At 41.2% G+C, this 22,420-nt stretch overlaps 1 protein-coding gene across 12 annotated transcripts in view; it reads right to left on the reverse strand.

Annotated features, from left to right (window-relative positions):
* The window catches only part of LPP (LIM domain containing preferred translocation partner in lipoma), a 676,388-nt gene that overhangs the window by 245,671 nt on the left and 408,297 nt on the right, over positions 1-22,420 (reverse strand). For all 12 annotated transcript variants that reach the window (XM_060640772.3, XM_060640763.3, XM_060640764.3 and 9 more), the window contains one exon: positions 7,571-8,260. In XM_060640772.3, coding sequence (XP_060496755.1) covers positions 7,571-8,260 — 690 coding nt within the window. The remainder of the gene's footprint in view (positions 1-7,570; positions 8,261-22,420) is intronic.

Here is a 22,420-nt window from a genome sequence, read left to right on the forward strand (position 1 = left end):
CTCTCCTACATCACTGATGAGAAAGTACAATTTAAGAAAACAGTTTGGCAGTGTCTTATGAAGTTAAATAGTTGACTACCTGCCTCAGAAATCCCAGTTCTGGGTATCTGACAAAAAGAATAGGGGCACCAGGGTGGCTCAGTCGGTTAAGCTTCCCACTTGGGCCTAGGTCATGGTCTCACCATTCCTGAGTTCGAGCCCCGTGTAGGGCTGTGTGCTTGCTGACAGCTCAGAGCCTGAAGCCTGCTTCTGATTCTGTGTCTCCTTCTCTCTCTTCCCCTCCCCCACTCTGCTCTGTCTCTATCTCTCAAAAATAAATAATCATAAAAAAAGAATAAAAACTATGTCCATACAAGGACTTATACATGGATGTTCATAGCAGCCTTATTCGTAATTCAAAATGAAATTAAAAAAATGACCCCCAGGGGCGCCTGGGTGGCTCAGTCGGTTGGGCGTCCAACTTCGGCTCAGGTCATGATCTCGCGGTCCGTGAGTTCGAGCCCCGCATTGGGCTCTGGGCTGACAGCTCAGAGCCTGGAGCCTGTTTCGGATTCTGTGTCTCCCTCTCTCTCTGACCCTCACCTGCTCATGCTCTGTCTCTATCTGACTCAAAAATAAATAAATGTTAAAAAAAAATTTAAAAAAAATGACCCCCAAAAAGTGAATGGATAAACAAAATGTAGTATGTTCATGCCATGGAACACTGCTTAGCAATCAAACTAAATGACTACTGATATGCACAACAACATAAAGAAATCTCAAAAAAATATAGTGAGTAAATGAAGACCTGACACAAGGGTGCCCGCTTTGATATGATCCCATTTATATGGAATTCTGGAAAGGATGAAAATAACCTACGTTCAAAAGCAGGATGGTTGCTTGGGACTAAAGTTAAAGGGGACTGAAGGCAGCAGGGCATGAGGGAGGGAGCTCTGTGAGGTAGCTGAAATGTTCTTTAGATTGTGTTGGTATTTGTATGGGTACATACCTGTGTCCAAGGTGCACTGTTACATGCATTTAGAAACACACATTTTATTGTCTGTAAACGAAACCTCTGAAAGCTGATTAAAGAATATGAATCAACAAGTCCATGGACACTTGGCAAGCAGGGGACTAAAAAAGACTGTGTACGTAGCAGCATCCATGTACACATGCATAGTCCAAGAGGAATGTAAAATATCAGCACCACAGTGAACATGAGAATCTATCCAGCTACTCTGGATACTGAGTTGCTGACATGACAATGCTTGTATTACTGAGGTCACCTAATATGATCTGGTGGGGTAGGTTTGGGTTCTGACATTTTGCTGAATAGCCTGTTAAGTTCTAAGGCAGGGCTTCCTCATTTTAGTAGGGCATGAGAAGTTTCTTGATGCTTCTTTATTAAACAAGAATGTGCTAAGAACTGTGTTAGTTACTCTGGAAGAGACAGGGTTGTTCAGATAGGGTTGTTTACCATCTCTATCCCCTAAATCAGAGAGTTCAGGACATGCTGGGGCCCAGTTTAGTGGAAGATTGATACATGCATGACTCTAGTAGAGTAAGAGTGGGAAAACTTCACAGGAGAGGGTGAAATACTGCACGACTTGATTTTACAAAGAGAAGGCATCGTAAGAGAGATGGGCACTTCAGCTCGGTCTTAATGGATCACATGAGATGCACAAGTATTTCATCTATCTGGCGGAAGGTCTGAGAAGGCATTGAGGGAAGGAGCTCTACGAGGAAAGCTATAGAGATGAGAAATAACTAGGAATGTAAGTTCTCAGTTGGAAGTCAGGATGTTTCAAGGGGGAGATAAACTTGGAAATCCAGACTGGGTTTCAATTCATTCCATAATGGGCTGGGAAATTTGGAAAGTTTTTTTTTTTTTTTTTTTTTTTTTTTTTTTTTAATGGCAATTAATGACCAGGGCAGAGCTGTAGGGTAGAAAGATTAATCTGATAATATGTATAGGAGGGACGGGTGTGGAGAGAGACCAGAGGTGGAGACACCCAATAGGAGGCCATTTCAATAACTCAGTTGAGAAATTAGGACACCTGAACTAGGAGTCGCAAGGATATTTACTTAAGAAACCAGATTTGAGAGACAGTGCGGTAGAAACAGCAGGACAAGTTATATGTATGTGATGTGGAAGAGGAATTACAGTCCTAGGGTCCTAAGCCTGGATGCCCAGCAGGGAATTAGCCGGTGCTTCCCCTCCGTTTGATGGTCTCATGGCCACAACAGCTCTCTCTCTCTCTCTCTCTCCCTCTACCACAACAGCTGAAGCCCATTTACATGTCTGACAGCGAGTAGGGCCATGGTGGCGCCATGTCCAGCGGCTGTCGATGCGGATGTTTGATGCTCCCACTATCCAAACACCAAAGCATGCTGACATGCATGGCTTCCCCGGGGGAAAGTATGAGGACAATATTCAGAAGGTTGGAATCATGGCTCCCGTGAATTTGCCAGATGACCTTCACAGAGTGACTCTTGGTACTGATCTTCTGAACCCCTGTGAATTGTGTAGGGGTCCACAAAGCACTTTGGGAACTGGAACACCCCGTATAGAGGGGGATTACTAATATTCTTGTCCTCATCTTTAGATGTACAGGTATTGGCACCTGTCCGGAGGCATCTCTCTGCATTCATCCCTCTCCCCACCCTAACTATCTCCTCTTTTTGCTTCTCTGATCCTGGAATTGAGAGCGATTTTGCACAAGGATTACCATAAAGCTAGTTTTTTTTCCAAAATGCCACCAATTCCTTGCAATATACCCAATATGTACATCCATCTCCTAAAGTTAAACATTTTGATAGTACTGGAATGTTTGAAATACTACTATGTCAACATTCTCAAACATTTCCTGAATGTTTCACTCCCTCTGTTCTCTTCTCCGTACCGTTAAATATTCCCCAGATCCTTTTGGATGTTAAATGAAGAGCAGTGATCAGCTCTGACTCTGGATAAGAAAAACTCTGCATTGGATTTATTGAAAAGTGGTTTGCCGATCTCCACACTCTCACCATGGTGAAGGGTTTTCCAAGGAGATGTCAATACTAGATGATTGCCGAATTTAACCTAACCCCCATACTAGGTGGGCCCTCACAGCTTTCCTGGGATGCATAGCACCGGTGCCTTTCACACACTGTGGGGCAAACAGCGTCTCTTTTACAAAGTTGAGACTGACGAGGGTTAGATTTATGACAAGGAAGTGGGTATAAAAATGATCTACCCTCAGGTCACCGTGCACCCAAGAGTAATGACTGGCCTCCAGGTCCTGGTTCTAGGGCTTTCAAGCTGCCCCACCTTAATCTGAACACTGGAGAAAACGCACATTCTGTCTCACTGGCATGTGAAGACAACGCACATAGGACGAGAGTTCTGGGAACTCCATAGTAGCTAGCAGATACGAGCTTTTATAAAAGAGCCAAAAGAAAAGATTCCACTGTGCCTTTAAGAGTGTTTCTAGTGGGAAAGGAATATTTCTCTCTCATAAAGCCTTGCTTATAACAATATTTTTCAAGGAACTCAGCTCAGATGGTCCAGGAAGCGCATTATGGTCTACTGTAGCATGCAAATTCACTGCTCAGCACGTTATGGGAACATAAATATCATGATCCCCACACTCTGCAGGTTTTCATGTGGCCTCCTTCCTTCCTTCCTTCTCTTCTTCCTTGCCTTTCCTTTCCTTTTCCTTCTGCTTTCTCCTTCTCTTCTTTCCCTCTTCATTTATATTGTAAGGAAATTATAGCAGCTCATCTCAAATAGAGGAGAGATTTCTTTCTTTCACTTAAAATGAAACAAAACAAAACAACGTCTTCCTTAATGGGCTCAATGTCAAATTCCTCAGAACTTCTGAATGTAACAAAAGAGAATTGTTCTAAGGTATGAAGGTATTTTTTCCACCAGTGACTTAAAAAACTGGAAATAAACGAAAGCCAGGGAAAAGCTGAATAGTCCTCACTTGGCAATTATTCAGCCCTTGGAAATTTCCAAGCCCTCTGCAATCATTAATTAATTAGTGAAGATGATGTTCCACTTTACTGAGGCTGGGAGCGTGACATAAAGAGGTCTAGAGGCTTTCCCCAAGCTGAAAGAGGAATGTCAAGGGAAGAACTGAAATGAGAATTAGAAGCTCATTTCTCAAGCCAGTAGTCACATCACTAAGCCAAGTGGAGTCAATATTGGGACAATAAGGTCCTCTGTGCACAGGTGCAGTTGAATACAGCAGTGTTCTGCTCAAAGACCAACTGTGGAAAAGCCCACCCCTTCATCCACCAGTGCCCCCACAACACACACAGGAAATTTCTGTAGCTTCATCAGCCTCTTTCCCCTTTCCTAAAACACAGACAGATGGCTAAATATCAACCTCCAACCACTCTCCTCTATAATCGCAGCAAAAATCCATGATTTAATTTTCATGATTGAAAGGCACAATATGATGTCAAAAACACATGACACTGTTGAAAATAAATATTTCCAAGAAAATTTTTAATGACATGAAATTCACTGATATCCAGAATCCGTAATAATGTAGACCACCTCGAATAATTACCTTCTCCCATAAGAAGGAAAGTGAAATGTCATGCTTTTGGGGGAGTGGAGAATCAAAGTTCACTCCAAGAGCCTGAACAGGTTGCTGAGGGCAGATCAAACATTAGTGATGATGCGGCTCTGCCTGACACCTTAGATCCAGGTCTTGCACTGGGTCCTACACCCATTCCCCCTACACCAATGGATTGGTTCCAAATGTTGAACTGGCACTATCTAGATAGCACCTCATGACATGATAGGTAAATAGGAAACTCGAAGACTGGCTCAGCACTTCTCAGCAGATGATTCCCTCCACCAGATACACTTTTGCTCTGTTTCATGTCTGCTTCCCCCCGTGGGGTGATGGGATCCTTAAACAACTCAGGGCCCACCTCTTTCCCTCAGGAACATCAGTCAGGATGCTCTGGGTGAGGAAAAACTGCATGCATAGCTGAACTTACATGGTGAAGACAACTGTCCCAACCTACACTTTTAATCTTCCATAGGAGAATTTGTTTCAGTTGTACCAAAAGCAAGGGAAAGTTCAATAACCCCATTTTGTTCTGAATGGGTGTTTTCAGGTCCAGGAACGACCACTGCAGACATGCTGTAATGTTAACAAAGGGCAAGCCTATCCAGTGTGGCTATTCTTGACAAACTTTATTTAAAAGCAAAACAATAGGGGCACCTGGGTGGCTCAGTTGATTGAGTATCCAACTTCCACTCAGGTCATGATCTCGCAGTTTGTGAGTTCGAGTCCCACATCGGGCTGTATGCTGACAGCTCAGAGCCTGGAGCCTGCTTCGGATTCTGTCTCTCTCTCTCCCCTGCTCATGCTCTCTCTCTCGCTCAAAAATAAATAAACATTAATTTTTTAAAAATTAATGCAAAACAAGGGGCACCTGGTGGCTCAGTCAGTTGAGTGGCTGATTTCAACCCAGGTCATAATATCATGGTTTGTGAGTTTGACCCCCATGTAAGGCTTTGCACTGACAGCACAGAGCCTGCTTGGGATTTTCTGTCTCCCTCTCTCTCTGCCCCTCCACTGCTTGCTCTCTTTCTGTAAAAAATATAAACTTTAAAAAATAAAAACAAAACAAAAACAAACAAAACAAAACACCCTTAATAACATTTATTTTCTTTTTTTTTTTTTAATTTTTTTTTAACATTTATTGATTTTTGAGACAGAGAGAGACAGAGGATGAACGGGGAAGGGTCAGAGAGAGGGGGACACAGAATCTGAAACAGGCTCCAGGCTCCGAGCTGTCAGCACAGAGCCCGATGCAGGGCTCGAACTCACGGACCGTGAGATCATGACCCGAGCCGAAGTCGGACGCCCAACCGACTGAGCCACCCAGGCGCCCCAATAACATTTATTTTCATGGAGGGAGTTTGAAAAGAAAGGCCTCCCAAGAGTAATGTTTCGAACACTTAACATTTTAACTTGGAATCTTTATGTTGAGAATGACCATGGCTGGTCCACTTTTGTGTAATGAGCATTCATAAGGTTACCGGGTGCCTCCAGATACTCACAGGCCCCCCTGGGAAGGGTTCTTTTCCTCTAAAGAACCTAAAATTCTTTTGGAGCACCATTAATAGAGCAGATGTTTTCATGTGAGAATCAGGGTTTAGTAAACATCTTACCTAGAGAGTAAGGATCTGACAGATTTTTGTCATAATGGTGAAAATGTGAACAGGTATATCTGGAAACTGACAATCTTGAATGGGTAAAGGATTATACACACACACAGATACACACATGTGCTTACACACACACACACACACACACACACACACACACACTTCTATAATCCATCTCAACAATTACAATTCAACGTGTAGCTAATCAAGGGCTCTACAGTTTCTTTTTTTTTAATGTTTATTTATTTATTTTGAGAGAGAGAGAGAGAGAGGCAGAGAAAGAATCTTGCATTGTCAGCACAGAGCCCTACATGGGTTTCGATCCCACAAACTGTGAGATCATGACCTGAGGCGAAATCAAGAGTCAGACACTTAACTGACTGAGCCACCCAGGTGCCCCAAGGGCTCTCCAGTTTTTGATTTCTCACAGCTCTAACCAAAAGGGTGGGCTCAGTTCCAACCAATAACTGGAGATTAGCTTGGTTTCTCCATTGCCTCCCTTGCAAGTAATTCTCCTTGGATCCTCTTGTCAGGGTGGGAAGAAACATCATCATGTTGGTTCTAGTACTCATGGAAAGTCCAAGTTGTAGGTGAAGAGGTATGTGTAGTATTATGTCTTAACTATTCACAGGAAGTAACGATGCATTGACTTAAAAGCATATATGCTTGCAATTAAATCAAACCAAAAAAAAAGATAACTGTCATAAAGGATTTTTAAAAGTTTCTGAACACAGTTAAGGCCCACAGACTAAGATTCTTCCTGGAGGATCAGTAATGGGGATAAATAAGAGGTAATAAACAAGTTCCATAATACTGCAGCCCCCTTCACCTCACCTACCAAGGGGCCCTTGGCCACTTGTTCTGTCTCAGCAGCCCTAGGCTTGTTTGCCCTAAGCAGAACCCAGAGTGCCAACTTTGCTTGGGTTCTGAGCATCTTTACATGAGCCTCATGTGGCCCTGTACATCTCTTACCTACAAATATGGGGACCTCCTGTCCCCACTAAGGTACAAGATGCTGCATATCTGTTTAGAGTCCAAGCACATGCAACAGCTAAGCGTGAGGAAGTTTTTGACCCACAGAGGGGCGCTTTGACCAACAGGAGACAAGAGCTGGAAGATAAACTATTTTCCCATCCTCTCCCTGAACAGATTGTCCTGATCTGCTCATACGGTCTTTTGCAAGATGATCCTTCAAGATTGAACAATTGGCTGTACTGGATATTAAACAGTAGCCATATGATCCCACACGTAGGATCTCTGCCTTTTCCTGCTTCACTCACGCTCACCTGGGACTGTACTTTCTAATGACATAAAAGGAGCACATACACTTTTGCCTTAGGCTCTGCTTTCTGGGGAAGTCAGGCCAAGATACACACTCCTTCAGCCCCATCACTATGTTAATGAGTTCCCTACCTTTTGTTGCAGTGGCGGTGCGCAGGGCACTGAAACAGGATCTGTGATATAGGTCTTCTTGGGCCCAGTAACTGGATACATCCCGGCTGGGTTCTGGTTTCCTGTTCCAGAAGGAGTATACCCTTGTTCCCGCTTCCACGTATTCGGATGCCCTTGTTGACCGTAAGCTGGATCAGAGTCATTTTTGCCCCCATAGCCAGGCCCTGATGGGCAATAGGCTTCATAATAGCGTCCTTGGTTGGGGGCATACCCATATCCAGGCTCCGGTTGAAGTCCTGGTGGTGGAATATATGCATAGTCCATGCCCCCCCGTGTTGAAGGAGGTGGGCACTGCCCAGAGATAGAAACTGGTTGAGTGTTATAGCCCTGGGGTCCTGGGCCTGCGCCATAAAATTGTCCTGATGAAGGAGCAGCCATGTAATGAGAGCTGGGCTGGGCTGACTTCACCTGCACGTTGAAGGTAGGCCTTGAAGGGGTGGACGCCGTAGCATAGGAGGCGGGGACTGGTTGAGGCTGGGGTTTTAGTGTTCCAATTGGTGCCACAGGGATGGGTCCTGCCTGGGGTGCAGGCTGTGGTTTCAATGTAGACTTTTTGGTTGCTGTTAGAGGGGGTTGGTTTGGTATTACCATTCTTTTATGTCCTGTGACAGGGGTAGAGACTGGAGGAGAGGCAGTCGAACTAGTAGAGCCCTAAAGGGGGAAAGAGAAAAATAAAAATAAAAAAGATAAAGATTACTGCCAGTGAAAAATGAAAACACATAAAGGAACAAATATTAGTAACTACTATTCTTATTTTGTATCAACTCTTATATGGTTCCTGCCTTCTTTTTTTTTTTTTATTTTTTTTAATGTTTATTTATTTTTGAGACAGGGAGAGACAGCATGAATGGGGGAGGGTCAGAGAGAGAGGGAGACACAGAATCCGAAACAGGCTCCAGGCTGTGAGCGGTCAGCACAGAGCCCAACGCGGGGCTCGAACTCATGGACCGCGAGATCATGACCTGAGCCGAAGTCGGACGCTTAACTGACTGAGCCACCCAGGCGCCCCTATGGTTCCTGCCTTCTAAGAATTCACAAACCAACATAAAAATCATGCGCACTTTTGTGTACTAGTAATGAACAATCTGGAAAAAAATTAATGATTCCATTTACAATTACATCAAAAAGAAACAAAAATACTTAAGAATAAACTTAAGCAAAAAGGGCAAAAGACTTACATACACTAAAACGTACAAATGCTGCTGCTGAAAAAAATCGAAGGCATAAATATATATAAGACATCCTGTGTTCATGGATTGGAAGACTTATGCATATATATAATACTGAAAGCACTAGCAATAATAAACTAAGCTAAACAATGCTATCTCAATCAGATCAGATTACCAAAGATATAGTCAACATACAGCAAAAAGGAGGCACTAGAGAAAGAACAGGAGGACTGGGCAAGGGTACGAAAAAAAAACAAGTAAATCAAAGAGGGGTGTTGAAAGAAACAAACACTCCCAGAAGAACCAAAAAGATGCTAAATTTTAGAACAAAGATTCCTATCAAAGAGTGATTTACCAAAGATAACCCAAATGTAGACTGTTCCTCCTTTTCTAACTTCCTGATTTCCATTGCATTCATTCATTCAATTCAGAAATACTTACTGAATATCTTAAGAATGTTTAAGGACACAAAGATTGGAAGATCTCACTGCCAAACTATGAGAAGTCTTGGTTAGGCTGGGGATAAGTAAAGGCTCAGAGAAAGCTTGGAGATTCAAACATCTGTCCTTAGGCATTAGTCTACTATGGATCTGGAAATATGTCAATGACAGAATGTTTTAATTTTGCTCTGAGTTACTATGATTAGATTTGCTGATACAACAAATGAATGACCACACCCTGATTTTGCTGTTTATTAATTTCCAAGAGAATTCACATATTCTTAGGAAGAGGGGATGTGAGGCCTTATGTTACTCTAATGTCATTTACCCACACCAAGTCACTAGAGATATATAGCTGTGGGAAAGATGCCGCTAACTGCTTCTTCATACCTACTCCCCTTCTTCACTACTCAAAGAATTTCTATTTTATTTAGGGTGACAATGTCCTCACTTAAAATACTTCTCTAGACTACAACCAGAGATAGAACGTTGCCACGGGACACAGTTCTGGCCAATGAGACATATGCTAAACATTTTAGGGAAAACAAAAATTCTCCTGATAGAAGCATCACCCCTACCTACCTTGCCAGTTTCTTCTTTCCTGCCTGGTTGGTGGATGTGGGGCTGTAGATGGTACAGCTATCTTGCCCCCACCATAAGATGCAAGTCTATCAACTCAGATATATATAGCTTTCTGATGATCTACACTGATCCAGAGATAAAGATTAAAACACTCCCAGAGATATTTGGTTGACATACAGTAATTCTCAATGGAGAGAAAATCACCTCCTGATCAGGGACGTTTGGTAATGAGTGGGGATAATCTTATTGTCACAGTGACTAGGGGATGTTATCATCATTGCGTGGGCAGAAAGCAAAACACATCACTGTCAAACCCAAGATGGCAACAGCATCCCAATGAAAGTGACAGACTCTTGGGCTACATTTCTTCTGTCAACCTACCTGTGAAGTTCCCAGATGTGAGCCAAGGAGGCCACAGGTCCTCTCTAGCATCTCTCCTCTACAACACTCTCTACTTCTTGATCCAAATAACCCTTCTCCCCTTGGTCCCTTTGATCCTAGAGCACATGAAAGCTCTGACTCTGATGGCTCCAGATGCTCGCTCTGTCCCTAAACACTTCTCTATACCCAAATGCCTGTGTACGCGATGCATTTATAAATCAGCGTGTTATCATTTTTGTTGGGATTCTGACAGTTACAGCTCTCTTTCCCACATTTTATTGGTCTCAATTTATATTTGTCTACTTTCCTAAAGAATTCATAATTCTAGATTTAGTTCTTTAAGTTACAGGAGGCTGTTAAATACAGTTATCTTTTTTTTCCCCCTTATCTGATACTAGCCTCTCAGAGGACAAACTTGCCATTTACTTTTGTAATTGAAGCAACCTTAGTAATCTTGTCTTGGCAGAGTAGCTTTTCCCTTCTTTATGAAGATGGCTCCAACAGTACTCAAGAGAAAGAAATTCCATTTCTTTAGTAAGCAATTTATTAAGAAATACATCCTGAAGAAATTCCTAAATACACACACAGTTAATTAAGATCCTGACATTCTGTAGTAAAGAGCATGGGAGAGTCAGTTTGAACCTAAAAAAAAAAAAGGTAAGGTCAGTTTTTTTTTCCAGTCAACCATGTCAGTCTTAAAAAAAATGTCAGCATAGATGGAATTGAATGTAAGAAGGAATAAAGCTTTTCTTTTCTTTGATGACTCAAGATCAGCAGAAACCCAGAGTTCCTATTTTGAACACTTTACAAACCCAACTATAAATGGAGACAGTGACTGAGCAACTGGGCTAATGACAGGCGTACTCTGTGCTGCAGCTGTAGAGAAGTCTGTCCCCAGAGCAGATCCTGCAGAAATCACAGATTTTGGAAATGAAAGCCAATCACAATGATAAAGTAAGAATAAAAAAGAATTAATATAGACCTAACTACTGAGAAGCAACATTTCCAACAAAATTTCTCTTTTTCTTTTTTGGTGAACACAGACACACACACACACACACACACACACACACACACACACACACACACTTTAAACCTCCGTAAAGTCTTTGAAGGAAGGCATCAGGTCACAGTTTCAGAAGTCATTGCTTTCTTCTAGGAAATATCTCACCAGTGGAACTCTCTTTGGGGGATGAGAAGGTTTCCCACAACTTTATTATGAATTCTGCTGTGTATGTGCCGGCATGCTTCTGACTATTTTCTATATCGTAACTACGGGAGTGAAAATAGCACATTTAGCTATATTTTTCCCTTTGCAATTTTACACTCTTTACCTCACTGGAGGTGGAAGGGGTAAAGAACAGGAATCATTTTAAAGCGTATTTATTTATGTTCTTCATAGTTAAAGAAAGCTATGGCAACATTTTCCTGGCCCACATATTCAATTAAATACATAGTGAATCTTTTCTACTCACTGAATTAGTTGGCACTTCCGAGTATTTATTTTTGGCATATCATATCATTTCTTTTTTGTTTTTGCAGAATTTCTTTAAGTTTTATCATGATTTAACATTTTTATTTTGAAAATCAAGCACATTTTAAAATTACAGGAATATATATATATAATATATACATATATATTACATATACATGTATATATAAAATATATATTTGTAATATATATTTTATATGACTTGAATCTCTGTAAGTCTTTTTATGTGGTTATTTTTCCATTAATTATTTTCTAACGATCATGTAAAGCTCTGTGAGGTTAATGGGAGAAGGGCAACGTCCTGGGATGAACAGCACATGTCCCCCTGTCCGCCAGGAGTTTATAGTCTGGTAGAGGGGCTACTATATATAATCAACAACTGGTGGATGGATACTCCATTACCAGGAAGAACTGGTCGTGGCCATGGGACAACAACAGAAAAGGGGTACCGAGAGCACCTCTCATTCTCACCCCATGGGGCAGGTCCTCAACTTCCTTTGTGGCCAGGTCAGGATAAGGTCCGGCCATTCCTCAATCTCTCCTGCCCCTCCCACCCACTCCCTGACCACACTCACACGAGCGCACACACACTCCCCCGCTCCAACTTACCACTAGTCTTCTATGCATCCTCTGTTTCTTTCTTATATTCTTACATTTAACCCCAGTCTCGTTTTCCTTCCGCTGCTGTTTGCCCTCATCGCCACTTCCCTGAGCTGTTCATTGCCATCAGCGAACTTCACTTCTTTCTCACTCCCCTCCCTCAATAACGCCACAGTCATCTCTCTAACGTGACCCTCTGAGCCTGGCTCTCTGCTGATCGCAATCTGCCAATGGCCCTGCTTTGTGTTGAGCTTGTTTTATTATGTTGTGCTCTTTGTTTGTTTGTTTGTTTGTTTGTTTTTAATATACTTTAAAAGAATTTCCAGTCTAGCCCCTGCCTCCCTGGCCAGCTGCCTCCTTTTTTCTACCATCACTCACATCACACACTCCAGCAATTTGAGGCTTATGCAGAGACTGGAATAGATCACACAGTTATGTCTGCACTCAGATCCGTCAGCCAGGACCTCCTTCTACAGTCTCTGATCTGTTCTATCCAATCTCTACCGCGCTGCTCCCCTGCTGCTCAAACATAGCCATCTGGGCAGTTGCCTACTTATTCTGCAAGTCTCAGATCAAATGATGTGTCTTCTGTACTGTCATTCTAGACTCCCCTGTAATGATCTGGACGTTCTTTCTGTGGTCCTTCAGTTATATTCCCCATGAACTTTGTACATAGTCCCCATTAAAACAGTTACCTTCTGGTGTTTTAATAATCGACTTGCATGTTTTTTAAGTTGGAAAGAAGTCAAGCTGTAAGCTCTAGAAAGCCAAATTATCATGATCTCAAACAGACAGAGATTTGTCTTTCATAATAGAGAATCCAGGAACAGGCAGCGAAGAACTAATGTCTGCTCAACAGTGACAGCAGGGATTCAGGCTCTTTCTAGGGATCTGTTAGAAGCACTTCACTAATCTTTCTTTAAAATTCCTACTGATGACCAGTCGTCACCATATTGCCCAATGGCCCCTGAATAATGACCCTCTTTATCTGACACAGGCCCTCCTCTCTTCTCTCTCTATTTTTCTCTTTATTAACTCTTTCCAGGACCATATACACAACTTAAAATACCTTCCGCGTTATGAAGATTCTCTTGAGTTTCTATCTCCAGAATTCACCAGCATTCTGAATACCAGGCCCAGATATTCAGCTGTTTATTTTATGTGTCTGCTTGGACGTCTCAAATGCCTTTCAGGCTCAACATGTGAAAAACTGTCTCATCATCTTCCTTGAATCTGCCCTTCTATTCCCGTCTGGTTTTCTCATCCACACAGGTGTTGCTCAAATGAGAACACTAGGAGTCATTCTTGAGCCTCTCCCTCACATCCCATTCAAGTACTAAATCCTGTCGATTCTATTTCCTAAGCAAGGAGTTCTGTAACTCTCAAATCTTTCCACATTTCTTCATTTCCTCTGCTGTGGTGACTCTATTCCAAGATACCACCACCCGTCACTGTGAATTCTCCAACAGGAATCCAGACTGGTAACCCAGGGTGTACTCTTTCTCCCTGTTCAAGGAATCCTTATTCTGTAGAGCGCTTCCTCTCAAACACAGATTTCATCACATTACTTTCCTGCTTAAAAGTTTTCAACGCTTAGGGGATTGTTTTGCACGCTAGCTCTTCTCCCTCTCCCTGAAAGCTACACACTCTATCAATCTGTGGCACTGACTTTCTCTCACAGCCAGTGTGCCAGGCTCTCAGGTGCCATCACCATGTGAATTCTAAGGACCTAATTCCTCAGGACCCTTTAAGTGTCACCCTGAGTGTGGTTCCTCGGTGAGCTCTGCTGAATCCTCTGGCAGAGTGAGCACTGATTACTGCTCTCCTACACATATCACACTTGTACGTGTCTGTCTTCACAGTGTGAGGGACTCTACCCTTGTACTCACTACTGCTTCCCCAGTGGCTTTTGCATATCATAGCCAATAGTGGGCATTTGACGAACATTTGAATAAATGAATGACTGAATGAATTTGGACTCCAAGAAGAATTCATTTCCTTGTCAGATTATAACCTAACATGCAAAATACGAGCTACCTCGTTTCTCTTATTACTTGACAATCAAGAAACACTGTCATGCATTTAATGCATGCTTAATTACAGTAATCTCATTAGTTTTTCTCTTTCTCTAAATAGTTCAATGGCTTTACTTTTTGAATTGATTAATACTACTATCTTTCAAAGAAGCGTCGAAATGCTTACTTTCATTTTGATGGTTATATTGTATATGTAAATTCTACTGGATGCTGGCTCAAATCTCTTACAAAAATAGTTAAGGGCCAAATTTTAAATAAAATTACCGCAAAAGAAAAGAGATGAATGCATATTAGAATAATCTTTAACAACATGTACCGCAACGAAATGCATTTGAACTACCAAGTAATCACAATGCCCCAATCTCTAGAAATTTAATTAATCAAAGTTATTTATTCAATTAAAAAAATTGAAATTCTGCTGTGTGTTGGTTACTGAGCTAGTTGCTAAAACCACAAACAGACAAAGGAAGTCAGAGTCACTGCACTCAGAGAATTCTTAATTAGATTTTTTGGACAAAACATGGGAGCGGTAAGTAAAAGGGTTTCTACTAATAAAGAAAATTTTCTAAGGTAAGAGAAGGGGAATGTATACAAAAGCGAAAGTCCTACATAAAAGCAATTGTATAAAACTCAGAGCCCCTTCATATATTTTGATTCCAGCTAGTACAGTAACATGGAAAAACGCCTACGATGGCAAATGAAAATATAAATGCTAAATGACAAACACAGAATGTGAAATCAATCATATACGCAATACAGTTGAAGCTGTAGGAAATGTTATTTCCATATGGACAAAGAACAGATAAACCATGGAACGGGATATGGTTGATTTGTCAGAAAGGATTCTGAGCGTTTCAACTTCAATTTTACTTTCATGACACTTATGTACAGTTATGGGAACAAGACTTGATGAAGTATTTTCCTTTACGGTTGTCAACTTTGTATATCCTTGTGGCAGGAAAACAAATTCAAATATTCATTGATATCAAAAAATGCGTAAAAATGGCAAACACTTAATGTTACCTGTCCTTTGTGTAAACAGTTTGAACACTGTTTATACTTAATCCTCACAGGCACCCTTGAGACAGAAACTATTATTATCCCTATTTTCGAGATGAAGATACTGAAACACAGAGAAATTAAGTAACTGCCAAAGTTATACACACACCTAGCAGGTGGCAGATGTGGGATTCAAACCCAGGTAGCCAGGCTCCCTCGTTTCGGGTTCTAAAAACCGGTTTGTTTCTCTCCAGCAAAGTAAGGGTGAACTAAACCACATGTCGGAAAAGCAAACAAAAAAGAAAAAAAAAAGAAGCCTTTCCACTCTATCTATGGTTTTCCCAAATTTAAGAGTCATGAGATCTAGATGTGGAAACAGACACATTTCTCTCCTAGAAGAAAAATAACAGGGTAAAGGAGACAACAGATACTCAGGGCTGGGATCTGGGAGAAAACAGAAAGAGGTAGACTGTGTTAAATTGGAGAGTCCATACTCTGTCTAAACGCCTGCTGCTACACCGTGCCAGCTAATTGCTGCCCTGCGAAATATGGATCCGATGTTTCTCTTCTGACTTTACGGTCATTTTTCTTTGCAAACACTGAAAAGCCTCAGGAAGGATTTCTGCAGGACAAATGTGGCACATGAGGTGCATTTTCAACTCCCATTCTAACTTAAGGATGCTGGCAAATAGAAATACCATGATGAATGAAATTGAAGGGTCCCATGTTGGAATTCAGGGGACAAAAACTTCCGGCTTCACCACTGTGTAGTTGGGTAACAATGAAAAAGGAACATTACTTCTCTAGATTGACTTCTCATCTGAACAAAGAAGAAGACTTAAGACTGCTGTTATTTTTCTCTTTTCGTTTTAAATGAGGAGTGCATCTTTTTCTTGAAATAAAACTCTTTCTTTAACCCAGACAAAAGATGAGCTTCACTGGATGACGCTCAGGGTTGACGGGAGCCCACCCACTTGTTCCTCTAATACTATTTCTCTATAAAAGATATAATGACATTCAAAATCCAGCGATTCCAAGAGTAAATTCTGAATGTTTAAAATTAGTTTTAATGGCCAATAAGAGCCTGATCTCATCACTAAGGATTCACACCAGGAAGGTACGTAATAAATAATGGCTGGATAAATGAATAGCTAGACTTGGCTTCTAAGTTTGTACAGTGAGAAAAAAATGCAAACACAGATCACCTATGTCAGTTATAATGCCATGCATTCTCATATTTGCTACTGTTATTTTTTAATTAAAAATTACTGTCTTATTTTCTCTATGTGTTTAATTGAGTAATTACTTTTTTTTTTGGTTTCTTGAGTGACCTTACTAATTATTTTCCAAAACTCAAGATTGATTGATTTTTAAATAAGTTCTATGCCCAGCATGGGTCTTGAACTCATGACAAGAATCACATTCTCTACCGACTGAACCAGCCAGGTGCCAGAGAATTCAGGATTAGTACCTAGAGCAGATCCATTTCTCACTCATTCAGGCCATATTATCCACTTGATAGATGACCCCATGAGCTAGAAAACAACCTAGCAGAACAAGAGTAGAATACACGATCATAATACTGTACATTAAGAGAAGTACTTCTCAAATCTGGCTACACAGCAGGACCATTGGGGGCTTTTTCATACAAGTTATCTTTCATTAGGCCTTTCTAATTAATAATTATTATCTCAGATCCACCCAGAGATTGAAATCTGTAAATTAAAGAGAGGGGCACATGATTTTTTGGTGAATCCAGAATTCACAACTACCTTCTTAGGTAGTGTTGTTAAAGCAGAATAGTGAGGCATACGTGGAGTTGGGGGATAGAAATAATGCAAGGGGGCCACCCCAATTATCTTCAAAGGACAATGTTTTTGTGAGTTAGACTTAGGGAGCAATGCGGTGTTTGTTGGGTTCTATAAACTCTTCATGAGCAATATGTGTCTGGGTGAACTTGGTGATACGTATCGTAAGTCCTAATAAAGTCCACACCTTTCGTTTCTAGGAATTTAATCTAAGGAAATTACCACAAGATAGCATAACCGTTTGGCTTCTAAAAATGGTCATGGTCATATAATATATAAAAACAAAAGGTTATAAGGTTATAAGCAATTTAAATAATCGATACATGGGAGCTGGTGAAATCAATGATGGTGCATTCATATAATGGAATACTATTCCACAATTAAAAACTATACCATTAAATGTTTAAAAACATTTAACATTATCAGCAATCCACCAATCCCACTCCTGGCATACACCCTACAACGAACTGAGAGCAGGGACTCTCATGAGTATCTGCACACTCGTTGTTCATAGCAGCATCGTTCGCAATAGCTAAAATGTGGCAGCAACCCACGTGTCCCTGACAGGTCAGTACATAAACCAAATGTGGTCTACCCATACAGTATTATGTTACTCAGGCTAAAACGAGAAAGCAATTCTGACACAGGAATCAACCTTAAAACACGGTGCTGGGATGAAATACGCCAGTTACCAAAGGACACGTACTATAGGATTCCAATGACCTCAGGTGTCTAGAGTCGTCAAATTCACAAAGACAGAAAGTACAATGTGGTCACCCAGAAGGGAGGGGGGAGGGAGGAATGGGGGCTAATTAGCTAATGGGCATAGAGTCTCAGTCTGGGAAGATAAAACAAGTTCTGGAGATGGATGGTGGTAATGGTTGCACAACAATGTTAATGCACTCAATGCATTCTTAGAAACGGATAAGATGGCGGGTTTTGTCATCCACTTTACCATAAAAGTAAAAGAGAAAAGGAATAACAATAAAAAGTCAATAACCTTATACATTTAAAAATCAGGTTTGTTGACGTTTTGTATCTGTTAATCCATATTTGCATCTATCTAGAACTCTCACACATGCATACTTACTTATATGGCTAGAAAGATCTAGTCTCAAAATGGTAACAGTGGATATTTTAAGGAGGTGATGTTTGGTGTTCTGTATACTTTTTTCTATTTTCCAAAGTGCCTAACACAACCACATATTACTTTTTTTTTTTAAATCAGAGTATATGTGTGTGTGTATTAAATACTACATATGAAAAATATACATTTTTTAAAGAAACTGACACACACCAAACACTATCGTAGTGTCCCAACTTGCATGTGTGAGTGTGTGTGCATAAAGAAGAAAAAGGAACATCGAAGAACATTGCAAATGGTTTATAAATATTCTTAAGAGGTGAAAAATTACATTAGCAGATGCAATTAACAGAAACTTGTGTTTCCATCTTCATAGTTTTTCTGTATTTTCCACATTAAAGAAAAAAGATACCTCATAAATGGTAGCTGAGAACTGGTGAATGGTTAAAATGATCTCAAAAGATTACTTTTGGAATTAAAATCACAGGATTTTAATTAGTGTCACTGAGTTCAAAACATTACTGCCGATACAGAGACATGACTAATACACTAATCCTCAGCTGTTGTGCACCTAAACCACACACACACACACACACACACACACACACACACGCACTCACACACACACACACACACACACACACGCACTCACACACACACACACACACACACACACACGCATGCACGCACGCGCGTGCGCGCCCCTTACAAGTCTCGCAAAGAGTTCCTGTCAGAGAGAAGCAGAAATAAATCTCTTCCTTCTGTGCATCATATCAAACGTGTTCACTTCACAGTGCAGCGTTCCACAGACATGAACTACAGCTAGAGAGGGGCTACTCTTAAGAGCTTCAGAGGTGCTTCAGACACAGCAGCTTTAGTTTGGGTCTGGTGTGCACTCCAGAGCAGTTTTTGCCTTAGAAGCTTTTCCGTGTAATTAATTCTTACTACACTTCAGACTGGGTATAAGTGACTTTGAGGACAAGTGGCTCCCCAGACTACTGAAGACACCAATGCTGGCAGGTCAGCTTGTTTTCCCGGAAATAAAATCAAGTCCATTGGCAGCATGAAGATACCGCCTTGGGAACCGTCATTTCTGAGTTCCTAACTATCACACGGGGAAGCCGTGACCCCACGGAGGCCCTGCACTCATATGTCATAAAACTATCATGTCATCATATTAACACCAAGAAAGCCAGCGTTTCAAGGAGAGTAACCCCCACCCACCCCTCCACTGCCCCGCAAATAGCTGTCAAACAAGATGTGGTATGTCATCACTTTTGAACTTGAGAGGTTTTTGAGGCTGCGGTTTATGTAATACCCATACAGTACGGTACACTTAGTCCCTAGCATGCATGTGGCTGGCCCTGGATAAAATGCCATTGTGATGAGGGTTAATTCAATCCGAGCGTGTTCAATAATCTAGGAACAAAGTGACAGGAGAGCCTATTTCAATAGCAAATGATCTCATACACGAAATCATCCCCTTCAAGGGCCTGTGCACTTTTGTCCAATCAGGCCAGGGGTCAGGTGAAAAGTACCAAGCGGTGAACTAATTAGCCCAGAAACAACAAAACACGGTCTCGGTGACAGTATGACAGCACAGGTGTATTTTTTACATGGCCGGTAGCACTGGAAGTTGGAATAATTCTTTTGGTGGGTAAACCGGCAATCAAGAGCCATTAAAATGCCTCTAACTTATGTTTAATTGCTTATTTACAAACTATTAGAGGATGGTTGAAGAAATCATGGTGCACGGATCCAATGGGATGTTAGCAGCTGGCAAGCAAGGAACACATATTCAAATAAGTCTATAAGGAAAAGCCTATGTGGGGCGCCTGGGTGGCTCGGTTGGTGAAGCTTCTGACTTGAGCTCAGAGGGTTATGATCTCCCAGTTCATGAGTTTGAGCCCGATGTCAGGCTCTGCAGAGCCTGGAGCCTGCTTCAGATTCTGTGTCTCCCTCTCTCTTGGCCCCTCCCCTTCTTGCACTGTCTCTCTCTCTCTCTCTCTCTCTTTCTCTCTCTCAAAAATAAATAAACATGAAAAAAATTTTAATAAAAAAAATAAAAGCATATATATACTGCATATGTATATAGACAGAAAATTTGTAAATCAGTACTATGCTAAGGTTAGTAGGTTATCTTTAAGATGCACGGTCATGTGATTGGATGTTACAAATACAGCCATGCAATTCTTTCTCTCCTTGGTATAGCAAAGGTTTTTGGTTCTAACTCCTAATTACCTGTACCCTTTCCAGTTCTCACTACCCTAGTTCAGTCCACTATCATTGCCGCCCTAATTCACTGCAATTTATATACCGAATACATGGGCACATATGCTTATATATAAATTTATTTTTATTTTTTTAAAGTTCATTTATTTTTGAGAGAGAGAGAGAGAGAGCATGTGGGAGGGGCAGAGAGAGAGAGTCCGCAATGCTAGCACAGAGCCTGACCTGGGGCTCGAACTCACAAACTGGGAGATCATGACCTGAGCCTAAATCAAGAGTCCTATGCTTAACTGACTGAACCACCCAGGCGCCCCTGAATTTTTTTTTTAACTGACCTCTTATCGTCCTGTAGTACATCCTCTATGCTGCAACCAGAATATTTCAAAAATCCAAATAAGATCATCCCCTTCCTTTATTGAAATCTCTTGAAGGTTCCCACTGCTCTTAGAAGGAAGTTCAAATTCCTTCCTGAAAGAGCCACCACTTAGCTTCCTTGTCTCCTCCCTTCCCTCCCCTGGGACTGGACGCTCCAGCTATCCTGTAGATACCTACCCTGAACATTTTCCACTAGCTCCCACTTCTCAACTCTTTTTTTTTTTTTTTTTAAGTTTATTTATTTTTGAGACTGAGAGAGACAGAGCATGAATGGGGGAAGGTCAGAGAGAGGGAGACACAGAATCCGAAGCAGGCTCCAGGCTCTGAGCTGTCAGCACAGAGCCTGACGCGGGGCTCGAACTCACAAACCACGAGATCATGACCTGAGCCGAAGTCGACCGCTTAACTGACTGAGCCACCCAGGCGCCCCTTTTTAAATTTTTTTTTCCACTTCTCAACTCTTAATGAGTATTCATCCTTCAGGTTTTAAATGAATGACACTTCTTCGGAAGAGGCAGTCTTGAGCCTCTAAGTCTAGGTGAAGTTGTCTATCACTCATGTCCCTTTAACAGACTGAACTTCTCAAATGATAACCCTTGTCCATTGTTTCCAATTCCTTCCGTAACCTTCTCCTCTCCCCAAGCATCCTACAGGTGAGAACCTGTCACTCTCATTCAACACAATATCTTTAGCATCTAACAAACCGATGCTCCATAAGTGTCTGTTCAGTAAATGAAAGTTATTTCCGTTGTGCACTACGGACAAATGCTGTAAAAGAGTAAGATATATTTAATAAAATGAGACAATAATGGGAGTAGTTGGTTAAATTATAACCGTCCCACTCTTTTTTCATCCCCTGCCAGTTTTGTAAAGTAAAAAGCTTTACTTAGATGAAAAGCTACACAATAGTTATTTAAGTATGATGGAGGGTTGTGGAATTCAACGTAACTAAAAAAAATATTTGGGGGCACCTGGTGGCTCAGTTGGTTAAGTATCCGACTCTTGATTTAGGCTCAAGTCGTGATATCAAAGTTTGTGAGCTCTAATCCTGCATCGGGCTCTGCACTGTGGGTGTGGAGCCTGCTTGGGATTCTCCCTTCCTGTCTCTCTGCCTCTCCCCCGTGCTCCCTCTTCCTCTAAAAATAAATAAATAAACTTTAAAAGATATTCTTAGTTTATATGTTTTAGGATTGTTAGCTATAGGTAACAGGAAATGTGGTGAGCGTGACTTAGTAGTGTTCGGTTATAATCAACTACTGTAAGAGACCCAACGATTCCAGCCTATTAGTTCTTCTCAGAAGCCATTAAGGACAAAAAGATGAATATAAGGGCAGGATCTCTTCTCTCAGGAAACCCCCAAGTCCTGTAGGGGTTTCTCATTGCTAAAATTTGCATGTCAGTGGTAGAATTTAAAATGTGACCACTTTTGAGACACAGTCTGAAAAGAGTTATCTGGGGCAGATGTAAGCACAAAGAAATATTTGAGAAAGAAGAAATGGGTTGATTTATTTATGCATTATTATCCACTATGCTTTACAGAATCATGGAGTCTTACAGCTTGAAGGAATTTGAAGGTCACAAATTTCTACCTTCTCCTCAAGGGAACAAGGCTTAGG

The sequence above is a fragment of the Panthera onca genome, chromosome C2 (assembly GCF_046562875.1).
Source record: "Panthera onca isolate mPanOnc1 chromosome C2, mPanOnc1 haplotype 2, whole genome shotgun sequence".
NCBI classification, from domain to species: Eukaryota; Metazoa; Chordata; class Mammalia; order Carnivora; family Felidae; genus Panthera; species Panthera onca.